Source organism: Brassica napus, chromosome C3 (genome assembly GCF_020379485.1).
Source record: "Brassica napus cultivar Da-Ae chromosome C3, Da-Ae, whole genome shotgun sequence".
NCBI classification, from domain to species: domain Eukaryota; kingdom Viridiplantae; phylum Streptophyta; class Magnoliopsida; order Brassicales; family Brassicaceae; genus Brassica; species Brassica napus.
Window position 1 is genome coordinate 54,268,449 of NC_063446.1, and position 17,980 is coordinate 54,286,428.

Sequence of the window (17,980 nt, forward strand, 5' to 3'; positions counted from 1 at the left end):
GCTCCAGGTCGCGTCGCTCCGGGTGATGGAGACGCGAGCGACCTCGCTGTGTCGCTCCGGTCAAGTCGCTCTGAGATGTGTGTCACGGCGACTTCATGTAGTCGCTCCAGGCAGTGCTCGTCCAAAAATCATTCTAATCACCTCCCTTGAGCTCCAAATGTACCCAAATGTCTTCAGGAACTCCATGTGGTACTCCAATACCTAATAGAGACATATGTATGCAAAATGTAACCTAAACATGGTAAAATCCTAATCTATATGATGAAAATGCACATGAATAAATGGATAAAACAATGTGAATATGCAAGATATCAATATTTCAGTTTGAGTAATTTGGACTAAAGATATCATAATTTTTTTAACAACCAATAAAAACATATCATTAAGTTTCTATCAATATCATATAATCTCACAATTTGACATGTGGCAAAGTTGAGCCAATTTCATCCTTTTTAATCTGTTGAAAATATTTAACAAAGTTTAATACACCTGTATTATCACAAAATCCAACAGCTTTATTGTAGCATCTAAACAGCTGAAATTTCTTTTTCACAATCCCATTGCTTATGATGTAAGGTGAATAACATGAGATTCATCACTCCATATAAAGCTTAAGGTAATTTTTTGTTACCAGAAAATTCTGAACCAAAACTTGTAAGTTTTTAAGCCAAAAACACCATTATATATTTTGTCACAAACATTACTAGCTAGCTAGAGATTTGTTTTGTCTCTGTAAATTTATAAATTTTTAACATTGTCCTTATGAAATAGAAAAAATACATCTAATTTTTTTTCCTTTTATTAATCTAGAGTATCCAGCACAAGCATGGGCATTATCATCAACACCGTCAAGCTCTCAAACTTTCCCTATCTCGAGTATCTACACCATCATGGACTATTTTTTTGGAGGAAGAATAGTAGTATTGAGCCAGAAGATGATAAATACCTTTATCCTTAGATAATCTGGTACATTTGGAAAGCTAGGAATGATAAATTTTTCAGAGGAATAGACAGGGACCCACTGGAGCTAGTCAGATATGTAGAGAGTGAGTGTCAAGCATGGCACAATGCAAAAGATACTATACTTGTTCCTCCACATACACAAATTGTTGAAGAAATACAAAGCCTTAAGCTTGGGTAATATTTGCATGGTGGATGGTTCATGGACCTCCACAAATCAATTTTAGTTTGGAAGGATAGCATGGGAAATATCAACTAATGGGGACACAGAACTTAAGGAGGCGAGAGACAGCACTACACTCGGAACTGGAAGCGCTAAGATGGGCAATGAAAAGCATGCTACAACATTCGACCTGTCAGAGATTTGAGACAGATTGCAAGGACCTGATTGTTAACGGACCCACAAGCTTGGCCAAACTTTTCAACTGAACTAGATGGCATTCAAATTCTCCAGATGTGTTCTCCGGACTTTAAGATCAGCTACTTCCCAAGGGCGCAAAATGAAATTGCTGATTCGCTAGCTAGGAATGCTCGTTCTTTTCATAGATCTCTTTGTTTTGTTGGTTGTTCTATTCCGGTGTGTTTACCCAGACCACCTCAAGTTTGTGTAATAAAATAGCCGTTTGTTGAAAAAAATAAAAAAAAATCTAGAGTATCCAGCAAGCCAAGACTAAACCGAATAACTCTTGGGAGTTTGTTCATTGGCATAAGATAGATCTGGTTGCTCGCAATGAGAATTTGATACCTATATAGTTTTGCCACACAAACGGATAAATCTAAGTTAGATAAGTTTCAAACCCAGACTGCTTACAACAATTGTTTACCGCATTTCTAAACTCACCGTATCACTCGACCACGTTTGGGTGCTTTCCACATCTAATGTTTATACTGGTGATTTGATTAACATATTGCAATATTTTTAAAAATTTACATTTGTATTTAAGCAGATGTATAATATAAAACATATTTGCTCAATCTCATTTATGTTTATTTGCTAAGAAGTTGATACCATGTATCTATACGGATCAACCAACTACAAATTGATAGTAAGTTGCAGTCAATATATTTGTTTTGTTACTATTTATGCTCCAAATGATAATATATAAAACTGCATTTCACTTTAGTTAACAATAACAATTTTTTTAGAGAGAATTAGATCAATATACATAATTGGTGGTCAAATTAGCAATCTACACATGATTTGACATATGTGTAAATTTCTCTGTCTTTCTTACCTTAAATTTCCAAAAATGTCATTCTTTACACATTTTTACACTCTATTTCTTCTTATACATTCTTACACTATCTTTTTTCTTACTTACTATTTCTTCTTACACGCTCTTTCCTTTTAAAATTTCATACTTTCTTTCTTCCTAATTCTCACATTCTCTTTCCTCTTTCATATTTTTTCCCACAACTCTTACTTTTATGTTACACTCTCCTTCGTCTTATTCTCTTTCTTTTTCCTCCAACAAAATAAGTAAAACAAAAAAAATGTAAAATTTGATAAAATTGAACATGACTATTATCGTGTAAAAGTAAATAACAACTAACATAAAATGTTAACAAAATATGTATTAGCTAACAAACAATGTATCATCTAACAAAACATGTATCTGTTACTTACAATTATTTTATAACAAACTTATGTACCAGAGGAGAGTCCAAGGATGAGCACAGATTTCCTCAACACGGGAAGTATCAACATAGACCAGACGATGATCTAGGACAACCATTTAACTACATAGATAACAAATTTTTTTTAAAAAAATTACTACACCGATAATGAATTATTTATCAGATAAATCTCATTTACCAAAGAACAATTAACTCATAAATGATGTATCAACCAATTTTCCAGCTACCAAATCAAGTTTCAAATATTGTACAAACCGACAAATAATTTATTAAATCATTAATGAGTTATACAAACAATGCATCAATTAACAACAAGTCTTTGGTAACATCATACACAAATTTATCAATTTTTTGATACTGAAGTATGTATCAGTTAACAAAACATGTAACAAGAAACAAATCATTTATCATATAAAAAACTATTTTTCAAATAACATATTAACTCACTTATCAAACCATTTATAAAGTACACAATTCATATATCAATTAACTACAAGTATTTTGTAAGATCATACATACCATTTTATCATTTATTTGTTATGCAACTATGTATCTGCTAACATAACATGTACCATATAACGAATCATTTATCATATAACAAATCATTTTGCGAGAAAAATGTATCAAGTCAAAACCACGTTTCAACTAATTTATCAGCTAAAAATCATATGTGAAACAAATGTGTAAATTGAAAAACCATTTATCAAAATATTTATCAGCTAATAAATTATATATAAATTAATAATAAATATTTTAAAACATTTTACTTACTTCAACCTTTTGTCGTCTAGATAAATTTGTGTTGGAGGTATTTCCCTTTTCCACATGAATTTCTTTTCATTTGAAAGAGGCTCTAGTCTCCATATCTGCCCAACACAACACTTTTAAAATAGAATTTTGAGAAACTTGATTCCAATATAAAGATAGTATTTTACCAAACAACTCTGGTGTTGGTGTTGGAGATAATTAAAATACAAAGTGAATTGAGTTTAGAATGAAAGAAACTGAAATAATAATTGGAAACTAAAGTTAAGGAAAATGAAATGCATATCGTGTTTGTGAGAGAAAAGGAAAGAAAACTAGAAAAAGATGAAAAAGAGCTAAGAGAAATGATGAGAAAGAGCTAAAAATAATAATTTTTCTGACAAAAAGCTTACACATCTTACACACCTACACATTTTACACATCTTACGCACCTACATAAAATTATTGGATTAGATCGGTAGGGCAAAATTGGAACTGAAATTATTTTCTGTTGATGAAAGGATGATCGCAAATATAATGTATCTTTAAGGCTATGTACGCCAAATTAACTCTTTTTTTACATATATTTATATATTTTTATTAATAGTACAATCGTGCCGCAATTACTTTTTATATTACAGTTTAAAGCCTTACTATTTTATTTATCCTCAATTTAGTTTTTTTTCATATATAAATTTCTCTTTTGATGTGACCAAAAGTTTATTTTATTTTTTTTGAAAAAGGGCTAAAAAAGTTTATATTTGATATTTTATAATACTTATGGGTTTTAGATGTGTGACCATATAAAGTGTAAATGTGGAAACTTGTTCCTATTGAGTACGTGAATGTACAATATATACAGAGTACAACTTATGATTAGGTCTAAGATATTTACATAAGAAGTCCCTATAGTCTTTATCTCTTACATGCCCCCTCAAGATGGAGGCAGGTGTGTGACTCCAATCTTGGACGATAGCTCCGTGAATTTCAGTCGTGATAGAGGCTTGGTCAAAGCGTCAGCAAGTTGATCCTTTGTGGAGATGTGACTGACTCGTAGGATGCCGGACTGGACTTTGTCCCGGATGAAGTGGTAGTAGCTGTGACCAAGCTAGATGTTTCATACGCGAGTGGAAGATAGGGTTGGCGGAGAGGTAAGTAGCTCCCACATTGTCGCAATACACCACTGGAACAGTAGGTAATGGAATTCCAAGATCAGTGAAGAGGGAGCAGACCCAACGGAGTTCAGAAGCAGTGTTAGCAACAACTCGATATTCTGCTTCTGTTGATGACCTCGAAACACCTTTTGTTTCTTGGAAGACTAGGAGATAGGATTGTTGCCAATGTAGACAATGTAGGCATTGGTAGAGACGAAGTCATCTGAGTCTCCTGCCTAGTCAGCATCAGAGTAAGCATGGAGAGTCAATGGCCAACCCCGGCGAATAAGAATTCGATGTGTTGTCGTGCATGCTAGATAACGCATCACTCGCTTGACTGCTTGCCAGTGAAGCTCAGTTGGTTGATGCATGAACTGGGATAAGAGATTGACTGCAAAGGCAACATCCGGTAGGATTAGGGAGACGTGCGCCGGCGTTTAGTGAGAGTTTGGGTGTCGGGGACATAGGCGTTGAGGCCAGCTTCGCATGCAGCATTTTTGTTTTCTCAAGCAGTTCAGTGATGTACTGTCGCTGCATGAGATGCAAGCCAGACTTTTTCTGAGTAGCCTCGATGCCGAGGAAGTACCGAAGTTCTCGAAGATCCTTGATGGAGAAACGCGATGCGAGACAGGAGACGCAGGTCTGAATAATTTTAGCAGAGCTCCCGGTGATGAGCATATCAACAACGTAAACCAGAACGTAGGCACAGTCAGGACCAGCTCGCAGCGTAAATAGAGAGGTATCAGCGGTGCTATTAGCGAAGCCAAGGCCAAGCAAATGGTTGCGGAGCATCCTGATACCAAGCTCGCGGGGCTTGACAGAGGCCGTACAACGCTTTCTTTAATTTGCAGACATATTGTGGCCTGTCCTGATCAACAAAGCCTTGAGGTTGGGCTACATAAACTTCATCATGTAGGGTGCCTTGGAGGAATGCGTTGTTGACGTCGAGCTATCGAATAGGCCATGATTTGTTGACTGCAACATTCAGTACATAACGTATCGTAGTGGCTTTGATGACAGGACTGAAAGTCTCGGTGAAGTTGTGTCCTTGACGTTGGTGGAAGCCTTTGGCGACGAACCTAGCTTTGTACCTATCAATCTCACCATTTGGTAAATATTTGATAGTAAATACCCATTTTCCGCCGACGATATTCTACCAAGTCTCCGGTGGTACAAGAACATACGTACCATTTTTAATAATATCATTGATCTCATCGCACATAGCCTGTCTCCAGCGAGGATCTTTAAGGGCCTCTGCAACAGAAGTGGGAATTTTTGGTTTGGTGGTGGCAATAGAAGCCGTGAGGGTAAGCTTTTGAGTTGGTTTCTTGATTTGATTTTTTGCACGAGTTCTCATCGGGTGTATATTTTGAGGAGGTGGGGGTTGAGGTTGGACAGGTTGAGAGGGTGGAGAAGGAGCGGGTGGAGGTGAAGGAGCGGGTAGAGGAGAAGTAGTTTCCGGTGTGGGAGTTTGATTCACGGGTGAAGGACCAGCAATGGTGGTGTAGTTTGTGTTGCAGAGACCTGTGGAGAAGGTGAAACAAAGTTGTTTGAAGAGTTCATACATGTCACTGGAGATGAAGGACCAGAGCATGTAGGCAACTCTGAAGGAGCTATACGAGGTGGTGTTATCGGTATAGGTGTGGCCATAGGGAAGGGTTGTGGTGTGGATTCGTCGGTTTGGGTTGGTTGGCGGGAGGGAGTAGGGATGGAGAAGGGGAACTCTGTTTCCACGAAGTGAACGTGTCTTGATGTGTAGACGCGTCCTGTGTCTTTGTGTAGACAGAGATATGCGCTTTGAGTTTGCGAGTAACCAATAAAGACGCAACGTAGAGATGGTGATTGGAGCTTGTGTTTGTTGTAAGGATGGAGCCAGGGGAAGCATAGACAACCGTAGACTCGAAGTTTGTTGTAGTTGGGCTGCTGATTGAAAAGTTTGCGGTAAGGGGAGTCACCATTGAGCACCGGCGTTGTCATGCGGTAAATAAGGTATGTGGCCATGGAAAGGGCATAGCTCAAGTAGGTTTTGGGCATCGATGACTTGGTGAGTAAGGTAGGACCAGTTTCTACGATATGGCAGTGTTTGCGCTCAGAGATTCCATTGAGTTGAGGTGTATGCGGAGGAGTGGTGTAGTGAGCGATTCTGTGGGTAGTGAGGAAGGGTTGGAGGGCTATGTACTCGCCACCATTATCCGAGTAGAGAGTTCCAATTCTCTGCTTCAGTTTGTTTTCAACCATGGAGGTAAATGCAATGAAGGTCTCTTTGACTTGGGATTTTAGTTTGAAAGGGTAGAGCCAGGTGTATCGAGTATAGTGATCGACGATAACAAGATAGTATTTGTAGTTATCTATCGATACGATAGGTGAGGTCCAAACATCACTGTAAAGGTATTCAAGAGGGTATGAAGAGGAGATAGTATTTGTATAAAAGGGAAGTTGATGACTTTTATTAAGCAAACAATCGGTGCAGGAAACATGTTCTTTGAAAGAGTTTGAAACTGGTAAAGAAAAATTTGCAACAAGAGATTTTAACACAGCAAGGGACGGATGGCCAAGTCTCTAGTGCCATGAGTTGAGGGATTTTTTGGGTGTAGGTGAGGCGAACTAGGTGGAGGCGAGATGAGGTGAAACTGGCCACTCGTATAGCTCATTCCTAGTCTTGCCTTAGAGAAACGGGGTTCCCGTGCTGAGGTCCTTCACCTGAAAATGAGCAGGAAAGAATTCAACAGACACTTTTTTAGTGTTGCAAAGCCGGTAAACTGAGATTAAGTTCTTTTTGACATCAGGAACACATAGAACTTCAGTAAGGGCTAAGTGACGTAAAGGAGTAGTAAGAGTAGTAAAGACAGAGTGAGTTATGTTCAAACCAGAACCATCTGCGATGGTGACGTCTTCACCACCTTGGTAAGGCTGATGCATGGCCAAGTTGTTGAGGTCTTAAGTGAGATGATGTGTGGCGTCACTGTCAAGGAGCCAGTTGGCTGCATTGTAAGGCGCTGGAGCTGTGACCATATTGGCACGAGGCTGCCATGGTGCGTAGGAAGACGAAGACGAGGCCATTGAGTTCTGGTAGTCGGGTGAAGGTTGCTGGAGTTGCGGGCACCGGCGAGCACTGTGGCCAAAAACAGAGCAAATTTGACACTTACCTTGGTAGCCACGCGGAGTGTGTTGCTGATTACGTGGAGTGAAGTGTTGCTGTTGTTGCCATGTCTGTTGGGAGCCACGGTTGTTGTTGCAACGATTGTTGTAGGAGTTGTTGTTGGCTCAATGAGTGACGGCATTCGCAGTGACAGGGACTGATGGCACAGCAGTTGAAATCTGGATCGTAGCCTCTCTGTTTCGGAGTTTTTCATGAACTTCAGAGAGAGATGGTGCTAGATCGCGACCCTCGATCTGATCAACAACAGTTTTGTATTCTTCGGGTAGACCAGCAAGGATAAACTCAATTTGATCCTCATGATCATATGGTTTACCGAGGAGTGCGAGGTGATCGAAGCGGGTTGTGAGTCCTTGGAAGTACTCATCCATGGATTTGTTGCCCTTGGTCCAGTCCTTGATTTGTTGTTTGATTTGTTTGACATGACCGTGGCTTGGCTTTGCGTATGTCTCAGACAGAAGATACCAGATCTCGGCGGAGGTTTGAGCGGTTGACAAGATGGGCTGGATCGTGGTGGTGATCGCGCCTAGGAGGACACTGAAGATGAGACTGTCTTGTCTCTTCCAGAGCGAGTAGGCCGGGTTTGAGACAGTGCTTCCGTCGGCTGTGATGGTAGGCGACAGAGGAGGAATATATCCATCGAGGTATGACACAAGATCATAACCATAGAGAAGAAAAGTGACTTGGTGGCTCCACATCAAGAAGTTGGAAGTAGTGAGTTTGGTAACATTTGTCATATTGACATTGAGTATGGTGGAGTTTTCAGTGATGGTAATGGTTTCGTTTGATGTTGCTGGAGAAGACGACATCTTTGTCGTGAAAAATTTTTTGAAAAAGAGCTTGGGCGGCTGAAGGTTTTTAGGTCTAGGTATCGTATTGCTCTGATATCATGTAAATGTGGAAACTTGATCCTATTGAACACATGAATGTACAATATATACAGAGTATAACTTATGATTAGGTCTAAGATATTTACATAAGAAGTCCCTATAGTCTATTAAGTCTAAGATATGTAAAGTCCCTGTAGTGTTTATCTCTTGCATAAAGTTATGTTACTACAATAAAAATCACAGACTTTAAAATAATTGTAAAACTAAATGATTAATTTCCGAACCATTTCTGTCAAAAATTTTGAGCCATAAGAATAAATAATATATATACCAATATATCTTGTAATTATCTTCAATCGAATCCCACTCAACAAGTCAACTGATTTTTAGAACAGAGATTCAAACAGTTAAAATAGTATTGTTGAGGTAAGTTCTAGAGCACATGGGTTTAGATTCGAAAACCATCGTACGGAAACGTTAAAAATTGGTCCCCGCAGTAAAAACGACAATAAAGAAGCAAAAGTACGATTAAAAGTGTAAACCTTCAACTAGTCACGGGGTCAAATGAAATCCAAGTGTTTGTCTGTTTTTGAAATATGAATATTTGAAACGAATATATAATTATAAACTATACATACAAATATTTGCCTTACACATTCTTAAAAAGATGAGTATTATTTTTATTTTGATTTCATGATTTCAATTTTTGAGCCAGATCGGATACCCAAATGCTTGAATACTTGGCTACCAAGCCTACCATTAATCCCTTCCTAATTTCACTGCGAAAAAAAAAAGAAAAAGTTATGGAAAGAATTAGATCAGCATAAATCACAATCCATGTTAAGATTGTATTAATTACCCTTTAACACTATACATGAGTCTTATATATACAAAGCTCATAGGTCATCCCATAACTATACATTCCTAAAACAGAGGAACTCAAATCATAGAAGATATTCTCGAGATATATGGGATATCTCTTACACGCTCCCTCAAGATAGAGGCGGTGAAACCACTCCAATCTTGTCTCTTAGCTCCACGAATCTTGACCGTGGTAGCGGTTTAGTTAGCGCATCAGCCAGTTGGTCGCGAGTATGAATATGAGCAACCGATAGCGCGCCATGTTGAACCTGATTCCTCACAAAATGATAATCGAAGGCTATGTGTTTCATGCGCGAGTGAAACACAGGATTTGCACAGAGGAATGTGGCACCTACATTGTCACAAAAGATTACTGGGGCAGATGGTAGAGATACGCCAAGTTCAGAGAGTACACTGCATATCCAGTTTATTTCAGAAGTCGCATTCGCCACAGCTCGATACTCAGCTTCGGTGGAAGATCTCGCAACACCATTTTGTTTCCTTGAGGACCAAGAAACAGGGTGTTTGCCAAGGTAGATGATGTATGAGTTGGTGGAGACGTAATCATCGGAGTCACCAGCCCAGTCCGAGTCTGAGTATGCCCGAAGAACCATGTTGTTATGTGCAGAGAAGAAGATGTCGTGCGTTGGTGTGCCAGCTAGGTACCGGAGTATTCTTTTTGCAGCCTGCCAGTGATCTTCCGTGGGCATGTGCATGAACTGTGAGAGTTTGTTGACCGCGAAGGCAATGTCGAGGCGGGTAAATTGAAGGTACTGAAGACTTCCTATCAGTCGACGATACTTTGTCGCGTCAGAGAGAGTAGTGCCTGAGCGGAGATGCAGTTTCGGTGAAGAGGCCATCGGGGATGTAACAGGTTTGGCATTCATCATGTCGTATCGTTGCAGAAGGTCTAGTATGTACTTCCTTTGATTGAGATGAAGACCACTTGCAGACCTATGTGCCTCAATATCAAGAAAGTAGTTTAGATCTTCTGGGTCTTTGATTGAGAACCTTTCGGCTATCAGTCCCAAAAACCGTTTGATGCCTTCAGCAGAGTTGCCGGTGACTAGGATATCATCAACGTAGATAAGAACATAGAGGGACTGATTTCCCGAGCAAAGGATGAACAGAGAAGTGTCCGCTAATGAGTTGCGAAACCCCAGGCTGAGTAGAAAGGTGCGTAGTTCTACATACCAAGCTCGCGGTGCTTGTTTAAGACCATACACTGCTTTGTGGAGGCGCCAGACATGATCCGGTTTGTCAACATCAACGTAGCCTGGGGGTTGATCCATGTATACCTCATCAGTTAACGTCCCTTGCAAGAAAGCATTGTTGACGTCTAGCTGCTTTATAGGCCATGAATTGCTGACGGCAATATCCAGGACAAGACGCAGTGTAGTAGCCTTGATCACAGGGCTGAAGGTCTGAACATAGCCTCGACCAAACTGTTGATTGTATCCCTTTGAAACTAGGCGCGATTTGCAACAGCGGTGAGTGCCGTTGGCATGATACTTATTCGTATAAAGCCATCTGCAACCAACAACACTTTGGTGAGGTTGTCGCGGTACAAGCTCGAATGTACCATTGCGTGTAAAGGCATCAATTTCAGTTGACATCGACCCTCTCCATTGTTTGTCTTTCAAAGCTTGAGCTACGGTTCGTGGTTCAGCAGAAGCAGATGAGGAGAGAGCTGCGGAATAGTTGTAGCGAGGATTAGGTCGTGTGATCTGATTCTTCCTGCGAGAGACCATGGGATGGTTATTTTCAGGTTGCGGAGCTGCAGCAGGGGCAGGAGGAGCTGCAGCAGGGGCAGGAGGCGGTTGAGATGATGATGTTGTGGACGCATCAGAGGTGGCACCTGGTATAAGATCTGCACTCACACTATCACTGTTAGTAATACTAGGCAAAGAATTTGAAGAATTAACCTGTTCCGTCGAGTGAGAATCAGAACTCGAGGTGCCCGTTTGCTCCATGAGTGACGGTTGTGGTGTGGTTTGAGGTGGGTTCGGTGGGTGAGGAGTGAAAGGAATCGTGGTTACGAGAGGCGTTGGGTATGAAGAGGAGGTTGGTGGTGGTTGTGTACTTTGAGGAGAAGGTGTGGTCTTTTTGAAAGGAAAAACATGCTCATCAAACCGGACATGGCGAGACACATAAATGCGACCAGTGTTCTGTTGAAGACAAAGATATGCGCTTTGTGTCTGAGAGTATCCGATGAAGGCACAGGAAGTAGATCGATCCTCAAGCTTGTGACTCGTATACGGCCGTAGCCAAGGGAAGCAGAGGCTCCCGAAGACGCAAGTCTTATTGTAGTTTGGGTGATTCCCGAAAATCTTATGTATCGGAGTATCCATGTGAAGGACTGGAGTTGGTTGACGATTGATGAGGTAAGTGGCTGTTGAGAACGCATAGGACCAGTATGTTTTTGGCATGTGGGCGTGGGTGAGTAAGGTGAGACCGGTCTCGACGATATGCCGGTGCTTTCGTTCAGAGACCCTGTTGTGTTCGGGAGTGTGCGGAGGAGAGGTGAGATGTGAGATGCCTGCTTCAGTTAGGAGTTGACGGAGAGCAATAAATTCCCCGCCGTTATCTGAGTACAGCGTGCCTATCTTTGTCGAGAATTGGTTTTCCACTATAGGTTTGAACCCTGTGAAAGTTTCCTTGACTTGTGACTTCAGTTTGAGAGGATATAGCCAGGTGTAGCGGCTGTAATGATCCACAAGAACAAGGTAATACTTAAAGCCATCAACTGAGATTATCGGAGAACTCCATAAGTCTGTGAATATATATTGTAGGGGTCGGGAGGAAAGAATAGAGCTTTGGTGAAAAGGCAATTTATGAGTTTTATTGATGGCACAATCTGAACACAAAGTAGTTTGAGATACAGATTGAGTAAAAGGTAAAGAGAATTTTGAAATAATAGTTTTAAGAATAGAAGCAGACGGATGTCCTAGGCGGTAATGCCAATCAGACAGTTTGTTTTTGGGTGCAGGAGAAGTAAAGAAGGCTTGAAGGGTTGGCTGGCCACTCATAGAGCTCATCCTTGGTCTTGCCTTGGATTAACGGGCCCCCGAGCTGAGATCCTTCACCTGAAAGGATGCAGGAAAAAATTCAACAGATACTTGGCTAGCATTACATAAGCGATAGACTGAAATGAGATTTTTTTTAATATTTGGCACACAGAGAACATTGTTCAGAGATAAGTTTCTTGTAGCTGAGGGCAGAGTAATAGAACCAGAGTGTGTTATGGCGAGACCAGAGCCATCTCCTATCAGCACAGAGTCATACCCATAGTATGGTTGAGTGAGCGACATGTTGTGGAGATCACTAGTTAGGTGGTGTGTCGCACCTGAATCCATAAGCCATGCTGTAGAGGGGTGTGGAGCCGAGAGAGCAAGGTTAGCTCGTGGCTGCCAGGGACGGAAGGGAGAAGTGCTGACGTTGTTGTATTGAAGTTGAGACGTCTGTGGCATCTGGGGACAACGCCTGGCACTGTGACCGAAGACACTACAAATTTGGCAGCGACCTTGGTATCCTTTCGACGGCTTGTACTCCTGCTTCTGGAACTGGTTTGGCTTGTTGTTGTTATTGTTGTTCCAGTTGGAGTTGTTGCCTCGTTGTTGATGTGGCTTTGAGCGAGTTGTCGCCATGTTCGCTGTAACTGGAACCACCGGGTTGACAGAAGGAGTGGAGGTCGCCAATATCTTTGCTTCCTTGTTGATCAGCTTCTCATGGATCTCGACGATAGAAGGCGAGATCTCACGACCCTCGACTTGATCAGTGACTGTTTTATACTCTTCGGGCAGACCATCAACAATGAATTCAATCTTATCCTCAAGATCTAGAGGCTTGCCAAGGAGAGCCAACTGATCAAACCTTGTAGTAAGACCACGCATGTAGTCGTCAATGGTCTTGTCTCCTTTGGTGTAGTGCTTGAGTTGGAGACGAAGCTGTTGGATATGACCTCGAGTTGGCGTGGCGTAGGTGGTGCTGAGTGACTTCCAGACATCGTTAGATGTCTTGGTGTTGGTTACCATTGCTTGAATCGATGGAGGCAAGGTACCAATCAGGGCACTGTAGATGAGGCGGTCTTGACGACGCCACTTGGTGAAGGCTGGATTCACAGTAGTTTCGTCATTGACGGTGATGGTTTCTTCCGGTGCCGGCGTGGATCCGTCAAGATGTCCTACGAGGTCGTAACCATCGAGGAGAGCAGTGACTTGGAGATTCCAGGTCATGAAGTTTGTTGTCGTGAGCTTAGTGATATTCACCATATTGATGTTGAGTAGATTCTGGTTGTTTTGAACAGTTTCGGCAAGAGGAGCGGCCATTGTTAAAGCTTAACGAAGGAGACGAAGTTTGAAGGTGGCGGCCGAGAGAAAAAAAAAAAAAAAAAAATTCTAGGGTAATCTTATGCTTTTGATACCATGTTAAGATTGTATTAATTACCCTTTAACACTATACATGAGGACTTATATATACAAAGCTCATAGGTCATCCCATAACTATACATTCCTAAAACAGAGGAACTCAAATCATAGAAGATATTCTCGAGATATATGGGATATCTCTTACAATCCATACCAACAAATAACAATCCATATTAACTTAAGATGGTATAGTGAAACATAAACCAACATAAACATTTCTTTCGTTCAAAAAAAAACCCAACATAATATTCGTTGTATAACCTGAAAAATTCATTTAAGCAAAAAAAAAAAACCCTGAAAATTCCAAACGAAATATAACGAGGCAAACTGAAATACATGTATCAAAAAGTTTATTGGAAAAGAAAATTTCGATTAAAATGTTCTTAACTCCAAAATTAATCTTGTACACACTTCTTTTGATCGCCTTTTTGGTCTTTAACCGCTTCTTTCTATCTTTAGGACCTTTCAGTATAATCTCCAGCTTTCGCATGAGCTTCAAATCTCTTTCAAACCTTTCTTACTTAGTCTTCAAGGTAAGGTCTAAAGTGTACAGCTCTTCCAATCCTTTTCATTATCTACATTGATCATGCCATAGGCTTGGGATGAAGTTCTTCAAACTAGCGAGTATCGCAAATCATATAAATCAAATCATAACACAAGCAGCTGAATTCCTTGCATGTCTTTATAGTTAATTGGTATGTTTTTTTTGTCAGCCAATTATAAATACCAATGAAGTTAATTGGTATGTAATCAAATTAAATCATGATTTAAATCCAATGTATATAATCTTGAATTGGTTTAAGTATATTGGTTTTTGAATCATATGCACATAGGAATATATAATCGAATCATTAATTGTGATTGCCACATGTATAAAAGTTCTTGTAGTGTTTGTAATTGAACGTTGGTTATAAGAAAGTATATATATATATATATATATATATATATATGTGAAGGGTTGTGATAATATGTATATGAAAGATCTTGTAGTAGTGTTTATGATTGATTATTGGTTTTAAGAAAGTGTACCATGCATCTTAATTAATGTCATTCTTATAATATTTTGAAGTCTCACCACAATAAGATCAGTATAATTCACTTCCTTTGTGCATGCAATTGGTGTTAACGCCTGACTTAGTCCTAAGCAAGCAAACAGTTTGTTTTCTCCACTAGAAGAGATACTTGGCTATATTTGGCAGGTGAAGAGCTGAAAAAAGAACAGCTGCAAATTTTTAAGGTCTTTGACGACGACTGAATGCATTTTGGGGAAATAATAAAATTGGGGAAATAATAAAATGATAGGGAGATTGATGTGTGTTGCTTCTATAATTCTCTCATCTATATCGGAAGACATAACCATCAAAACAAAAAAAGAAAAGTTGTTACTTAGAAACCAAAAAAAGAAAGAAAGAAGAAAGAATGATGAACTAATAGTGGCAAGATCTACTTTCTTCAACTAACAGTTCATCTAAAACTCTTTCATGACCGAGAATTCCAAGCTTTGCGCATTTTCTGTGAAAGATACACTGTTGCATTAATAGCACCAGCAGCCAAGAAACCAGACACAGCCTGTCTTGCACTTGAAACCATTACCCTTCGCTTCATTACCTTCTCCATACATTTCGCTGCTGCTTCTCTTGAACCTATACAAACTTCCCCTGAAACTCTACCTATACCATTTCAAACATCAATTACTATCCCTCCATTTCCTTTTATATAACTAGATAGAGAAGAGTTGATACCGGTCTCACTAATGATTTTCTTTTCCCCAAGTAACTTCCCCATCTGGCTTCTTACTGATGCAGGAAGAGAAGAGACCAGTGAGCGTGATGATGTAAGGCTAGAGTCCTGTCCACAAGTTGGTAAGGATCAATATCAGAACAATGACTGAAAGAATCTCAAGACTGAGCCAACAATGACTGAAAGAATCTCAACTGTGTGTACCTGAACTAAATTAGTTTCAGCAGATGAGAATCTCAGTAAGTTTTTGGTCTCGCACTCTTGAAGAAAAGGCTTATACATTGTCTGGAAAAGATCAAACTGCCCCCTTACAATCTTCTTCACCTAAAAGACAGGAGATTGAACTAATGGATCAGAAATCTTTTCATCCGAACAAGTTATATTAACATGTTATGAGAACAATTTCACAATGTGATGTACTCAAGAGCAGGACTAGGTTTTCTCTCACTTTATTAGTGTCCTCTGCAAAAAGCATTCGTAAGTCTCCCATGTAAGAAAGGCTGCATATTTTGGCGTATAGATCTTCCTGCATAAGAGTTCTGTGAGTTATATAGTGTACAGTCTCATAGAACTTGATTTGAGCACTGAACAAAAAATCTAACCTCGGTGAATTTTGAAGGCAAGAGAAGAAGGGCTGCAGATAGTGCGGCTCTCTTGTTAACAGAGTTCACGTCTTCTATGTCCAGATTATCAACAAGCAAATGAACCTGCAACCAAAGGTAGCATCTCAAAATCCAGCTACGGTTAGCAGTGAGAAGACCAAACAACTGACATACCGGTTTTTGTAAACGGCCACTCAAGTAGAATCTGTTCCAGTCCAGTATGTCCTGTACTAGGTCATTCATCCGGACAACTCCATACTTTAGCTTCTGCAAAGAGCTTCACAAGGAAATTAAATCATGCAAGAAAAAAGGAATTCAAGTTACATACAGCATGATCAAATTGAGCAGAGCGTAAACATATGAAATACACAAGCTTGGATCAACAAAACTAGATTGTTCCATTAGGTTATAAAGAATGCTACTGTTTCTCTGGGAGTTATTACCCTGTCGTTCCAACTGACAAATGGGTTGAAGTGAACTCCAACACCTACTTTATCTGCAACTTTCGTAATCTGCGAAAAGAGTGTGTACTTAAGACGTATAAGCGATGGAAGACTATGTGGGTATAGAGAGAAATAGCATACAAGCCTGGCTCCACCAAGGTGAACCATCCATGAAGCATAGTGATCCGAATTCATTTTCAGATTCTTGATTCACACAATGACAAACAATAGTTAAAATCCGCTAAGCTTAAAATAAGCTTCTAAGTTTGTGGCTTTCTTCAGAAAGTAACCTGAGAGTGCCATTGCAAGGGATCAGAGACTCCAAGGATGTAGTCCACCATTTTAGACTACAAAAGCAAAAGTGGCCAACCAGTGAAGTGATCAGAAACAGGAGAGTTACTTCCACGATATGGAAATAAATACCTTATCATGGTTATTTGGGTGCAGCGTTGAACCATAAACACAGCAGAAATCCACAGGGGGAAGAACAGTTAAGAAGCTAGCAAGCTCATCTCTTTGGCTAGTTTCCATTTCCAAACTAATTCCTAGTAGAAAAAGTAGAGAGTTTTTGAATACTGTTGCCAATTCGATGAACAGGTCATCACTTGCACAATCTTTTACTACTTTTCACAAGATCACGATTTCAATTGCGCAAATGTGGTTCTGTAGCATACGAAACTAAAGGAGGTTTATCAATCAATTGTGCTCTGAGATCAAACAAGAGGAAGAAGTACGCGAAAGCGATTTATGACAAGTGAAGAAGCTATACCTGCAAGCGACTGAAGGCGGCGTAGAGCTAAGATGAACAACTAACTAATGCCGTCCAAAGCTTCCTTAAACAGCTTTCCTCTTTGCCCCCCAAGTGCAGCTTTTTTTCCCCTTTAGTTTGGGCCCAAAAGATCGCTTTTTTAATACAAAATGTGTATAATTAATTTCTTTTGACAACTCAAATTAATTAAACTTAACAAGATTATTGGAAAATGAATTTGCGTAGAATTTGTGAATTTTGGATGGATTTTCAATAGTTACTAAAAATTTATATATATTGACTTATGAAATTTGATCATAACTTTTTTAGATTGGTATAGATTTTAACGAATTTGTATTAGGGAAAATTTCATGTTTACTATTTTCATGGTACCACTTTTCATCTTTACCACCACTAAATGAACATTTTTAAAAATATATTTTCATTAAGTGGCAAAAGACTCTTATACACTTGTTTTCTATATATATGATAAATTATTATTTAAATAAATAAAAAATATTTTTTTTTTATGTTTTCGAATTATACTTTTTCAAATTCAAACTTTTTTATAATTTTCTTATTTTGAACTTTTTTTCAAAATTTCTTTTTAGTTTTTTTTCAAATTTTCTTTTTGAAAATCGAAAATTATGTTTGAAACTAGTTTTAAATATTTTTA

The 17,980-nt window shown here is 39.4% G+C and overlaps 1 protein-coding gene across 3 annotated transcripts; it reads right to left on the reverse strand.

Annotated features, from left to right (window-relative positions):
- Window positions 1–15,067: 15,067 nt before the first annotated feature.
- Window positions 15,068–17,455, reverse strand: LOC106356105 (phosphatidate cytidylyltransferase, mitochondrial). 3 transcript variants are annotated; one of them, XM_013795937.3, is made up of 11 exons: window positions 17,326–17,455; window positions 16,980–17,101; window positions 16,847–16,903; window positions 16,698–16,760; window positions 16,557–16,625; window positions 16,288–16,380; window positions 16,114–16,218; window positions 15,960–16,037; window positions 15,716–15,835; window positions 15,514–15,619; window positions 15,068–15,441 (listed from the first exon to the last, which is right to left on the reverse strand). In XM_013795937.3, exons 2-11 carry the CDS (start codon window positions 17,085–17,087, stop codon window positions 15,251–15,253), a joined length of 990 nt encoding a protein of 329 aa, XP_013651391.1. In that variant the 5' UTR covers window positions 17,088–17,101; window positions 17,326–17,455; the 3' UTR covers window positions 15,068–15,250. The 3 variants fall into 3 exon arrangements, with proteins under 3 accessions (XP_013651391.1, XP_022553984.1, XP_048606742.1); XM_022698263.2 differs by having other exon boundaries at window positions 16,980–17,234; window positions 17,326–17,409; XM_048750785.1 differs by lacking the exon at window positions 17,326–17,455 and having other exon boundaries at window positions 16,980–17,294.
- Between the last annotated feature and the right edge of the window lie 525 nt (window positions 17,456–17,980).

Excerpts from the sequence above, each read along its gene's own strand:
- LOC106356105 (XM_013795937.3), bottom strand. The coding sequence starts at position 17,087 with ATGGAAACTAGCCAAAGAGATGAGCTTGCTAGCTTCTTAACTGTTCTT. Across the intron at positions 16,381-16,556 it reads TTGTCAGTTGGAACGACAGG|AAGCTAAAGTATGGAGTTGT; the intron begins GTAATAACTCCC and ends AGCTCTTTGCAG. Across the intron at positions 16,038-16,113 it reads TGCCTTCAAAATTCACCGAG|GAAGATCTATACGCCAAAAT; the intron begins GTTAGATTTTTT and ends ACTCTTATGCAG.